Source organism: Pseudophryne corroboree, chromosome 5 (assembly GCF_028390025.1).
Source record: "Pseudophryne corroboree isolate aPseCor3 chromosome 5, aPseCor3.hap2, whole genome shotgun sequence".
NCBI lineage: Eukaryota > Metazoa > Chordata > Amphibia > Anura > Myobatrachidae > Pseudophryne > Pseudophryne corroboree.
In genome coordinates this window covers 812,763,579-812,777,149 of record NC_086448.1, presented here as the reverse complement: position 1 = coordinate 812,777,149, position 13,571 = coordinate 812,763,579, and the positions used below count along the sequence as shown (strand labels likewise).

General features: G+C 38.9%; 1 protein-coding gene across 1 annotated transcript in view; it reads right to left on the bottom strand.

Annotated features, from left to right (window-relative positions):
* The window catches only part of CSMD3 (CUB and Sushi multiple domains 3), a 1,529,921-nt gene that overhangs the window by 918,436 nt on the left and 597,914 nt on the right, over positions 1–13,571 (bottom strand). Inside the window, exon 6 of the mRNA XM_063924487.1 lies at positions 7,656–7,768. Coding sequence (XP_063780557.1) covers positions 7,656–7,768 — 113 coding nt within the window. The remainder of the gene's footprint in view (positions 1–7,655; positions 7,769–13,571) is intronic.

The window sequence follows — 13,571 nt, the reverse complement described above, 5'->3', positions numbered from 1 at the left end:
ATGTGCTTTGCATGCACAGCCGCTGACATCACCACTACAACTGCCACTAGGTATCCTCCCATACTGCGCCACCCCTCCCTCCCCCACAGCTGATTATACTCACCTTACCCAGGGACTGGTGATTTAAGGTGCTGCTGGACTTCGAATACTCTTCTTGCTCTGATCTCCAATGCTGTAAATTCAACTTACTGCACTAGGGGCCACACTGGAGCATCGATCGCAGTCACTGGGTGTAGCAAGTATGCCATGAAAAAGGGGCTCATCGGCAGGCATGTGTGTGGCATTTGCACCCACAATCCAATAAGATTGCATGTGCAAATGGTGCCACAGCGTGGCATATTTTGTCGAGCACATCCACGGAAATTGGCAGTCCGCTGCATGCTACATGCAACAATGTAAGTGGACACATCTGTAAATATTAACTTTTTTTTTTACATTGTGATCAGCTCGTATTTCCATCGGAAACACATAGCTGATCACACTGGCAGAGTCCCTGCACAGCTTTCTCTGACAGCAGGTAGAGAAAGCTGTGCATGAGGCAGGTTATCACAGTGAGCCCTGTGTGTACGCTATCTGAAGATAGGGCTAATATCACAAGGCTTGCATAACCAGATTTAAAAGTATCAGCTCAAATTTAGTAAATTCTGCATTAGAGTGATTGGATTATTAAGACAATTAGTCACACAATCAATCAATGAATCAATTAACCTGCTATTCTACTTTTTCTTTTGACTTTAAGAAGGACACTAACTTGAAAGATACATGAGAAATTAAAGCATTGGAAGGCATATTTTGTTTTCTATATCATTTATTAATTAATACATTAATTTGTATACAGTATACACACACACACACACACACACACACACACACACTTGAAATATTCTTATATTTGTAAATTCCAGTTCTTGAATATAATTTCCTGCTACATTAGCCAATTTTAACAATTACTTTAGTCTAAACATAACTGGTAAATGCAGAGTAAGTCAGCAAACTCCATATTTGCATCATATTTTAACGTTAACAATTTTTTTGAAAAGTATATGTAGCCAATTATGTGTATACTTTTCTTGAAACCATATAACATCTTACACAGTTTACACATACATACACCCACACACAGACCACACACACACATGCACACATACAGGACATGCACATGCACAGATCTTAATGTTCACAAATATGTATGTAAACTTTAAGCAAGGTTATGATAACTAAAAACATTTTAAAGATAGCTGGCATGGGGGGTGGGGGGATTTTTCTAAGCTTGCCAGACTACAGATGCACCCCAACGGGTGTGGATCATTGGATCGACCCTAAAAAAAGGTTGAGAGTGTCTAGGTTGACCCTAAAATGTTGACATGCACTAGGTCGACACAGGAAAAAGGTTGACTTTGACAATAGGTCGACATGCACTAGGTTGACACAGAAAAAGGTTGACATGTTTTTTTTACTTTTTTGGGGGTTTTGTTTACTCCATAAAATGACTGTTAACCCCAATTAGTGCACTGTGTCACTCCCCACGTTTTGGGCAAGGTGCCTCGCTCTGCTACTTTTCCCAATATTAGTCCACATGGATGTTAAAGTATGAAAAAGTTCAAATTGAAAAAAAGAATTGTAAAAAACCCACGTTGACCTATTCCTGTGCTGACCACTGCATTTAGTCTATGTTGACATTTTAACCATGTCGACCTAATGCATGTCGACCATAAGTGGTCAACCTACTGACCGTCACCCTTAGTATGGTCAACCTAACAACTGCATACCTGTCCTAACACACTGTGGCTTCAATCGCACCAAACTGCCCCTCTTGTCTTGCCCGGTACCTGGTAATTTGGCTGTGCTGAGCTTCTTCTTCACTCAAAATGTGCATCTTATTTGCATAAATGAAACAACTGGAGGTGACTATACTACTGTGCTAGATTGCAGTGATCAATATGATGTACAACATTTGTACATCTGCATGCAAATGAGTCTGAATCTGTAAATGAAGTACTACAAGTTCAGCTGTTCTTCATCTGTGACCAGTGGTGGCTCCAGAGATGGGGCTGCAGCGCAGTCCAAAATTCAAATAGGGGAGACACACCAACTACCACCACAAATGCTGCCATACGTCGCTGTTATGGACTCACTGGCAGTTGGTGTGGCTCCCCTATTTGATTTTTCGACTGTGCTACAGCCCCACATCTGGAATCACCACTTGTACATGTTTAAAACTAATTCCTAATGTGATCAAATTTGCAGTCCAGTGTCTCTAATGTACTGCGGGTGGTGTTTTGCTGCATCGATGATGCAAATAAGATGCAAAACTGAAATAAAAAGAGGGTTCCCCTCATATCAGTAATGCCGGGTGTCCCGAACTGTATGGCATATTGACACTAGCTGTAGGTTGACACATCTGTAGCTCTCTGCCTACTGGAAGATACTGCAAATAGCACTGAGATGTTAGTTTTGTCTTACAATGCGTACTTGTACATGTAGATTTTTGAAGCTGTTTTAGATGATGATGATGATGATGATGATGATGATGATGAATAGTTTATTATCATCATCTTTTGGTTTACGTTTAGTGTCTTTTTATGACCTCAACATTCTGGCTAGTATAGTGTTAAATCAATAGGGTGCAATATGCTCATCCATATCTTCCCAGAAAAACAATTAAGATTTCATGACATTAGTCAACTTACAGTAAGTGATCAATGACTCGGAAATGAACTTCACTTATATTCCATGTTAATGGTCAGGGTTTATCAGAATTGTATTTACTATCAGTGTTCTTAGTGCTTAGAGTGTGCACAAGCATTTTTCTCTTTCCTGCATATAACAAGAAGCCTTAGAGTGGTAGAACCTCTTAATATGCTTAGATATAGGGTGTGCAATCCAGTCACCCCCTTTGCCTCTATATTTTTGTATATATTGTACACTTGAAAGCAAGGCTCCTTCACCCCTCCCATCTTCCATTAGGTGTTATAATTAGCCCGGGTTCCTACATTGCTGACCAAACATTAATAAGGGCTCTATTGGAAGGTTAAGACCTAGATACATTTATATAATGTGATAGTATTAGAAATGTTAGGGACCTATTTAATGTGGTCACCAGGTAGCGGTGGATGGGCCAACATATTTGCGCAAATGTGTGCTAAGAACTTCACTTGTAATCTGTTAATTGTGAGGATTTATCAGAATTGTTGTTCTTATCAGTGTTCTTAGGGTTTTGAGTGTGCATCAGTATTTGTATTTCTCCTGCATGTTCCTGAGGGTGTGGCTCATCAAATCGACAGTATCTAGGTCGACAATGTTTATGTCGACCACTATAGGTCGACAGTCACTAGGTCGACATGGATGGAAGGTCGACAGGGTTTCTAGGTCAACATGTGCTAGGTCGACAGGTCTAAAGGTCGACATGAGGATTTCTTTTTTTTTTTTTGTCGTTTTCTTCGCTTGGTCATGGTGCATTCGCTCCGCTACCGCTTCGCTCAGCACAGATTACCGTTCCAATCGTAGTCCACGTGGATCGTTAAGTATGAAAAAAAAAAAGGTGAAAAACTCATGTCGAACTTTAGACCTGTCGACCTAGCACATGTCGACCTAGAAACCCTGTTGACCTTCCATCCATGTCGACCTAGTGACTGTCGACCTATAGTGGTCGACCTAAACATTGTCGACCTAGATACTGTCGATCTTCAGACCGGATCCCGTTCCTGACAATGGGGGTCATTCCGAGTTGATCGCACGCTGCCGATTTTCACAGGGATCAGGTTACTACTGCACATACGTATGCACCGCAATGCGCACATGCATCGTACGGGTACAAACAGCATTGTTGCTGTGCAATGCTTCTAGCGATGATTCCATTTGCACAGCTATTCGCAAGGAGATTGACAGAAAGAGGGCATTTATGGGTGTTAACTGACCGTTTTCTGGGAGTGGTAGGGAAAATGCAGGCGTGTCCAGGCGTTTGCAGGGCGTGTGTCTGACGTCAATTCCGGGACCAGACAGGCTGAAGTGATCACAAGGGCTGAGTTAGTTCAAACCTACTCAGAAACTGCAAAAAACTTTTTCGTCCCGCTCGGCTGCACATGTGATCGCACACTTGCAAAGCGAAAATACACTCCTCCATGGGTGGCGACTATACGTTTGCACAGCTGCAAAAAGCTAGCGAGCAATCAACTCAGAATGAGGGCCAATGTAAGGGTCATGAACTGGCTCATATTGGGTCTGATACAGATTTGAATTCAAGTTGCTTGTGATTACACATGCATTGCGTGCACTCAACTAATATTTGATGTAATCACTAATACTTAGCGTTGCATATATTCACTAATATTAAGCGTTGCATGCATCTTTGTAAGAGGACCAACCCTCTGCATATGTGTGATTTGATATTCCTCATCATCATCACTAGTATCAGCCTTACAGGCATTTTTACACTTCCACCCAATTCTGCAATACTGTCATTGGACATTGCCTACATGCCCTAGTATAGTCATGATGCACTCCATCTCTCGCAAAAGGAGATGCACTTGAAATGCATACAATGCTTTATTACCCTTCTGTGCGAATGCTTGGTTCCCAGAGCACACACGTAAGAGGCACTCTACAAATGAGCATACTTTAAAATCTATTATTATTGAAATGGTTTTATCCTAGTGCGCACTTCCAGCAGCCAATGTATAGCAAAATAAATGGAGCCACACCTTTTCCCCTACAATACCCATATACAACCGTCAATTCAAATATACCTCAGCCCCAGATCCTGTAAATCTATACTCTCATTGAATAGAAATTATATATATATATTGTTTTTTTATTTAGACAAATTTAGAAAAGAAGCACACTTATTCTGCAAGTCTAATCAGGTAGTTTATAACAAGAAAATATTACTGTACATTCCGATGCGTTCATTTTAATCCTCTAAACTGGAAATACTGTAGATTGCAAAATTGCAATGTGATCTCAAGAGGGACACCTGCTGAATCCCTCTCTATCATGCAGAATAACAATAAATCTAAATTGCCAAGTGTTGCGTATTTACATATTTTCCCATTCTAGAAGTTGCTGTCCTCTGAGCATGGATTGAGGCTTAAAATATTTAAAATTCACTGACTATTACAAAAATCTTTTCAGTGTTTCCATGCTAACATAACAGTAACTCTGTACAATGTGTCTACTAGAGTTATACGCATTCTGCTAACTGCTAATGACTTTCCTTAGGCAAAATATGCTTATTTTTCGCTAAAAACAGTATTTACATTTCCGCAACATGGATTTGGTGTGTTGCTTACTCAGCCATGGCAAAAGTCACAATGATCTCTGACATGTAAGAAAAGCATCTCTTTTAGTGACAACAGAAAGTAAAAGGGAAATCTAAATATTTGTAACCCACTAAAATCTCAGAATAAAACACAGTGAAGGAGCATTAAAAAATAAAAGAGCATTTGATCAATCTTATTACCAGAATTACAAATTTTAAATTTGAAAACCTTTTACACAGCTCTATGTCACTTCATTTATTTTTATAACAGTAAGATTTTATTGTTCAAAATAAAAAAAATGTTACCGAAAGTGTATCTTAAAAATTTCACTCCATTGAAAGTAAAATATGTTGGTAAAGATCTGCTGTACTGTATTATTTCTAAAAAAAAATGTGAAAAGTAACTCTATTAAAGTAAAAAAATGTAAAATTGGGTGTTCACATATTACTGGGTTTGAAAATTCAATGAACTGTTTAATCATTTCTTAAACCTGGCCATACATCATGGTATTTAAAGTTATTATGCAGTACTGTATTTCTGAACTGCTTTTAATACATTTAGCATTTGGTCTAATTAAAGCAATACCTGAACCTTAATCTTCACCTTTTTTGTAATTAAAGAATTCATAATAATTTGAGAAGCACTATCTACTATGCAGTACGCTAGAGAGTACAGATTATTAGAGACAATTTTTAACAGTAAAAGATTTACAGGACTTTTCATAAAGGCATATTCCTCATTTTAATGTATTAGAATACAGTATTTAAAATAAAATATTTGTAAGAGAAAAAGATTGCAGTCTTTGAATATATCAAATAAACAGATATGGACAAGATAGTATATCTTCCAAATATATTTATCAAACTTATTTAAGATTATTATTTCCACTGATTCTTTTACTATAGTCTAAAGACACTTCAGACATATCAACTTTAGGCAACATTACCTGAATAGCGTGAGATAATACCATCTCAAATAATTTGAGAATATTATTTTTTTATAATTATAACCAATTCTTCTTACTTAAATCATTTAATATCAAACTGATTTATAATCTATACTTATATAGTACTATATGGAAAATATATGTGTATTTTTCCTTGAAAGTACAGTCGTTCTATTTTCCAAGCAGATATAAAAATAATACATGAATCATATTCTTTATGTGCAAAGCAATTATTTAAAAAAAAAATTGTTGCATCATTTCTGGCCAAGTTTTCTAGCGCTCATTAGTACAGGAAACAAAAATGATCTAGTTGAATTGAATGCATAATTAGTATTGAGCAGTGTACTTATACTTATATGTCAGTTGTTTTTGATTAATTCGTGTGTACCTCTTAATAATGATTTTTTTTTAATTCCTACATTACTTTACTATCTTTATAAATGCATCTTAGTGGTATTTGTATTACATAAAAAAATACAATAAAAATAAATCCACATTCCACAAAATATAACATTGTTGAATAACAAGCCACATGAAAGATGGGTTTCTGGAAAACAGTAACCGATGACTAATGAAAAGTATCAGATAAAATGTTTTGGATATTGCAAAGTAATCCAGTAATGGTTACCATGCTTGATCTAACATATGCTGAAAAGAGCCTAATATCTGTTTAGAAATTTGAATTAAATATTAAAATAAAACTAATGATTGTAATTCATAGGCCACATGTAAATGTTTTCCAGTGATGAACAGAACTAAAAAGAGATTTTAATATTCTTCTCTTCAATTTTTTTCTATAAAAAATATAATACAAAAAACTTTTCATAAAATTGTCTTTATATTATTAAATAGGTTTCAGGAAAAACAATAATATATGTAGCAAAATAAAATCATATATTATTTTTTACTCAAACTTCAAGTAGCAGCAAAACTGATTTTAGTACTTCCCCGGATCTGCAGAGTGGTGCTAGTTCCTCCTTTGGACTCCCTCCCATCATGTGATCTTATATCACCAGATATTAAAATATTCAAGATTTTGTTTCTTTACCTGGATAACTTTCAATCAACTGAAAGTTACCTAGAAAACCTTTTCTGGTGGAACATGTAATAACATATAATAAAATCTAAGATTATATTTGGGTAGGACACTTAATTTTTAAAAAATTCTACAAGCAACATAATAATAATAATAATAATAATAACAATTAAAATCATCATCATCATTGGTAAAGAGGGAGTCCAGAAGCAGAATACACACAATTCTGATGCTTAAGGGCATAAAGAAAATATTAAAGAAAACTCTATATCTTTATACAGTAGTTTATGTATTTTGTTGCTGTGTTTATGATAGCAGTGCCTTGAGCTATAGTTTATAGTTTATCATTATAGGTTACTAAAATGTGTTTGTATAAGAGAAATCAGCTGAGTGAAAATGCATACGTTTTACATACCTTGATACTGAGCACTGAATCCTCTGTATCGATGGTTGCCATCAGTAACAAAATGGATCCTTAACCAGTGCTTGCTGCTGACTACCGGAGGTGGCACATTCATCCCGGATAACCTGAACAGAGATCAAACACAAATATTCATTGTTTATGTCTTACTAAAAAATAATTTAGATGCTTATAAAAAGTATACAGTACAACGGCGGGATGTAATGGATTCCGGGATCACCGGAATTTTTTTTTTAAAGGGGCAATCACTTACAAGGCAAACCCATCACCTCTGGTGATCTCAGACTCCAGTAAATCCAGCCACAAGTGCGGTACACTCCGATTATATAAATAGTAGGTAGTTACAACCAAGCATTACATATTCAGTATTCTAAGTACATACAGCAAATGCAGTATGTCTTTCTTACTGGTGGCAGGCTCTGTGAATCCCAGTAATGTTGAAGTTATTATAACTATTTTGAAAGAAGTCCTTGAAATCCGCATGGTGATTTCTATGACTGCAGTTACACCATTTTGGAGTTTGTAATTATACTTACAAGGGCACTCAAGCACCTGTGAACTTTTTATATTGAGTGCTGATCTACATGGACTTCATATAATAATATATATACCATCTATCTATTTATCTATCTATCTATCTATCTATCTACACACATCCACATACAGACCTAAACTCATACAGCTTTCAGATCGCAATTCTAGGTCCTACTTGGGAATTGGAAACAGGTCCTACTCGGGTGGGACCTGGCACTGGACCCTTACACACTCTCTTCCTGACATAGCAATATGCTGGTTCGGATTGTCATTGCCGGTGGGGGGTGGAGACGGCATCAGGGGTGGGTGCAGAGGCAGAGCTGGGAGATGAGATCATCACCTCTGCCTATGCTGTGAACGGGTCCCTAGACGCATCACCCCGGCAACCCGTTCACACTGCACCTGACCTGGTAATAAACCCGGAAATAACCCTTCTTTATTCCCGGGTTGAATTACCGGGTCAGACAACCTGGGAATTTGTCAGTCACCCCTTTCACACCATACAGTGACCTGTGTCGACCCAGGTTATTTGTGCAGTGTGAAAAGGGGTATCAGAGACAAGAATAATTAAGTACAACAGTAGAGAACATGGTCCTACAATTCAGTCAATGAATACCTTCATTATGTATATAATTAGCCTGTATTGACAGCTCAAAAGAATTATACAGTAAATTAAACTTTTAATCTCAAACATCAACATCAATAAAGCATGATCTGTATAACTTTGTGGTTGTTAAGGGGTTTGTTATACTGTCATTACATTTAAAGGAAAACAAAAACTGTGCCCGACATGACCAAAACTCATTTAACAGTACCTAATAATGTAAAATTGGCTGTAAATGCAATTTGCACTTTTTCCCAAAAATTATGTTTTTTTAATTCACATAAAGTACACAGAAAAATTCCTACACAACTACTACCTATAACCCAGGCGCATATAATGCTTTTCTCTCCTGGTGTGACCCAGGCACATATTCTACTGTTCTCTCCTGGTATAACCCAGGCACATATACTAGTTTTTTCTACTGATATATCCCAGGCACATATACTACTGTTCTCTTCTGGTGTAACCCATGCACATATACTAGTGTTCTCTCCTGGTGTAACCCAGGCACATAGACTACTGCTCTCTCCCGATGTAAACCAGGCACATATACTACTGCTCTCTCCTGGTGTAACCCAGGCACATATACTACTGCTCTCTCCCGGTTGATTTTTTTAATAGAAAACTTGCAACATACAATAAATAAATAGAGCATAAAACCAAGCCAAAACACAATTATGGCTGAAAACAACATATCATAAATATAAATCAACAGAATCTTACATATATAATTTCCATGGCTTAACAATTTGTTAAGCCTAACAGCCTATACTAAACAATACACAACTATACACAACATACAAATGTAACCACAGCCCTACAAACTACTTACATTAAATACAAGTAGAGAGAAAGTAAAGAGCTTTTAGCCGCATGTAAACCATTTAAAAAAAAACAAGTCCAAAATCTACAGGGAGTGAGAAAAATGGATAGCCAAAAGATGGAGGAGAAGATGTCTGCCACCCACTCAAGGAGGCTTCAGGTGGCGCCAAAGCCTGGACCACCCAACACCATCCATCCTCTCCTTATCCATATTCATCAACCTCTACACCTCGTGTATGTTTTCCACCACCACTTCGCAGGGGAAAACTTTCTGTCTAAGGGATACCTGACACCGTGCTCTCCACGTGTGATGTCTAACAGCTAAGTTAACTATAAAAATAGTGGTCAAATCAAATCTCCTATACTCTTTAAATGCCCCATAAGCCCACTCAGGGTAACTAAGCCCCAAAAGGCACGGAATGCGTAAAGCTCTTGAAACTCCCTTGTAAACTTTTAGATTGAAAGGACATTTAAGAAAAAAATGGTCTAACATCTCCTCCTCTCCTAGACATTCCTCACATGGGCAGCCATGATCACCAGCACTTTTAAACTTGAGATTACCCTTCACGTAAAGCTTACCATGAAAGGAGAGCCAAGCAATGTCCCTGAACTTCAGTGGGATCCTCTGAGAATTGATCAGAGACAACCCATCTGAGCAAACATTACCCGGGTAGACCCTTAGCGACAGCGGAACAAAGAAGTGAGTTTGAAAAATTCCTCTCTCCAACTCCCTTCTGAAGAAGTTTTTAACTTCACCCTCTTCCAGACCCCAACGCATTGCCATCTTCAAGCACAAGATGACGTAGATTGGGAGGTAGCCATGCCAGACCTGAAAATTTTTCACTTGACCACCATCAAACCAGAGCTCAAGGAAGGGAAACACCCAGGCCCAAAAGCTCTCTTCCCATCAAGGGGGGAATCTAAAAATAAACTCCCAAGGTTATGTTTTATAAAGATAGAAGCAAAAAACACCACAGGGTTGACCATACTTAGGCCACCCTGTTCCCTCGACATGTAAGTAATCCTCCTCTTGACTGGATTCATTCTATTCCCCCATAATAATAGGAAGAAAAAAGAATTCATTCTGGTCCACAAGGATGCTGGCAAAAAAACACACGTAGCTGACATAGAGAAACAAAGGGATCAGGTAAGTTTTTCACAAGTCAATACTCTGCCTGTAAGAAAGTTGCCACGTTCTCCAAGACTGTACCTCCTTGGTAGCATCTTCAAGCCTTTTCTCCCAATTTTGAGTGACATAATCACCATTGCCAAATCTTATACCTAAAATTTTAATCTCTGGTCTGGCCCAGTGGAGGCTGTCTGGAAGGGCAAACTCATCACCTTCCTCTCCCATCAAGAAAGCTTCACACTTGTCCTGGTTGACTCTGGAACATAAAGTTTCAGAGTACTCACAGATAATATGTTCTCTGCCACGTGCCTCTGCCACAGATGACAGGACAAGTGTGACATCATCTGCATAGGCCACCACCCTCAATGGAGACTCAGGGTCCAGCTGCACCCCCTCTAAAGTGCCACTCTCAATCCTCCTCATGAAAGGATCAATTGCAAACACATATAAAAGGGGGTTCAGAGGACATCCCTGATGGACATTCGAGTCAACAGTGAAAGCAGGGCCTACCTAGTCGTTAACCAGTGGGAAGCTCTCAGCCTGATTATAAATAACACACAATTTCCAAAATCATTACCTGAACTTCATAATTTTTTCTTTTTTACTTAAACATATTATAAGTATACTAACAGTATCGTAAAAGATATTCGTAAGGTGGAGGAAGGGAGGGAGGGAGAGAGAGAGAGAGAGAGAGAGAGAGAGGGAAAAAAAGAGAGAAAAAAAAGGTGTAACTGATGAGATATCAAGTGGAACCTCAATACAAGGTTGAATATACCTAGTGATCAAATGGGTTTTTATCTTGGCACACGCTAGGGCTTGGGAATCTACACTTGACCCGGCATTTGTCTCTGAAAATAGGAATACCATGGCATCCATGTGTCTAAGAATTTCCCTACGGAATCGTGAAGAAAAGCCGTAATGTATTCCATTGCAGCTACGAACCATACCTTGTTAATAACAGCTTGAATGGATGGAGCACCAGGTTGTTTCCAGTTTGTAGCTACCAACATTTTGGCCGAACCTAGTATATGGTTACATAGTCTGCGTTCAGGGTTTGAGTGTCCTTCAACTTGTTTACAAAGTAAGGCTTGTAGAGGGCATTTAGAAACATTAGAGTGAAGGACATCACCCAGAAGAGAAAAAATGGCATCCCAGTAAGGGCTAATCAGAGGGCACTCCCACCATATGTGTATATATGAACCCCGGTGGCCGCAGTGTCTCCAGCATTGATCTGAACTAGTGGGGAAAATCTGGTGTATGGTTGTAGGAACCATATACCACCGAGAATACACTTTGAAGGCATTCTCTTTAAGGTTCGAGTTAATGGAAGTTTTTGTGACCAATTCCCTTGTTTCTGATCAATCCTCCTCGGTCAATGTTAGTTATAGGTCTTGCTCCCATGCTAATTCAAATAGCTCTTTGTCGGGTGGCGAGCCCGCTAAAAGAGAATCAAGAGTTAATATGACTCCTCTACTATCTGGGCTATGCAGTCACAACCTCTCGCGGGGTTGTAGAGTTCTAGCTTTAACGGATTTGTGGAGGGAATGCACAAAACTAAGTAATTGTAGGTAGTCGAAATTCCTAAGAGTCTGGGTATCGTATTTCTCACATAATGCCATAAAGTTTTGTGGAGCTGCGTCTCCAAAAACATGTAATAGTCTATTGATGCCCAAAGAGGCCCATGGCCTCAGATAGGGAGTCATACATCCCAGAGGGAAGTCAGGGAGATGCCAAAGAGGGGTAATTCGGGAAGGATATGGAACCAACTGGTGTTTCTTATTCAAAGAGTCCCATGATTTCAGTACAGAGGAGACACAGGGGGTCGTTGCTACCGAGGCTGGTCTTAAATTCGACGGAAGCCATGGGAGAAACCCAACCGATTGGTGGTTAATCAATTCGCTCTCCAGAGACACCCACGTCTTTTCCCCTTCCTTTTTCGTGTGCCATGCCACCACATGGCTCAGCTGCGTTGCTTGGAAGTTGCGTTCAAAAATGGGGAGGCCTAGGCCGCCGTTAGTGAAAGACTTTGCTAGGCACGGTCTGCCAAGTCTAGGGGTCTTTTTTGCCCAAATAAATTTGCCACATAGAGACTGAAAGAATGATGCAGGTACGATAATGGGTATAGTTTGAAATAAGTAGAGTAACCGTGGTAATATATTCATTTTCACAGAGTTTATTCTTCCTGTACAAGAAATTTACACAGGGGCCCATTTGATTAGATCCTTTTTAATGGTATTCAAAATCGGGAGATCATTAGCTTTAAACAATTGATCATAATGTTTTGTAATCTGGAACCCCAGATATGTTATAGACTTGGGCCAACAAATGTAGTCAAAATTGGATTTTAACAGACTCACAGAGTCGTTGGGAAGGTGGAAAGCCAGCGCTTCCGATTTAGTAGTGTTCACTTTATGTCCTGATAGTGCGCCGTACTCCGAGAGTTCGGCCTGTAAATTCGGAGGAGAAGTTAGAGGAGAAGATAGGGATAGCAGGACGTCGTCTGCGAAAAGTGATATTTTGTATTGGGAATTTTGAACATTGATCCCTTGTATATCAGGGTTCCTTCTAATGTGAGCTGCCAAAGGCTCTATGCTAAGAGCATACAGTAAGGGAGACAGAGGGCACCCTGTCTGGTTCCATTACCCAGACTAACAAATGGGGAGGAAATACCGTTGGTGGACACCACCGTGCATGGGTTGTGATATAAAGCCTGGACTGCCGACAGAAAGCTACCACAAAAGCCATATTCTCTTAATGTTTGAAAGATAAAGGGCCATGAGAGGCGATCAAAGGCCTTTTCTGCGTCCAATGATATTAAGAT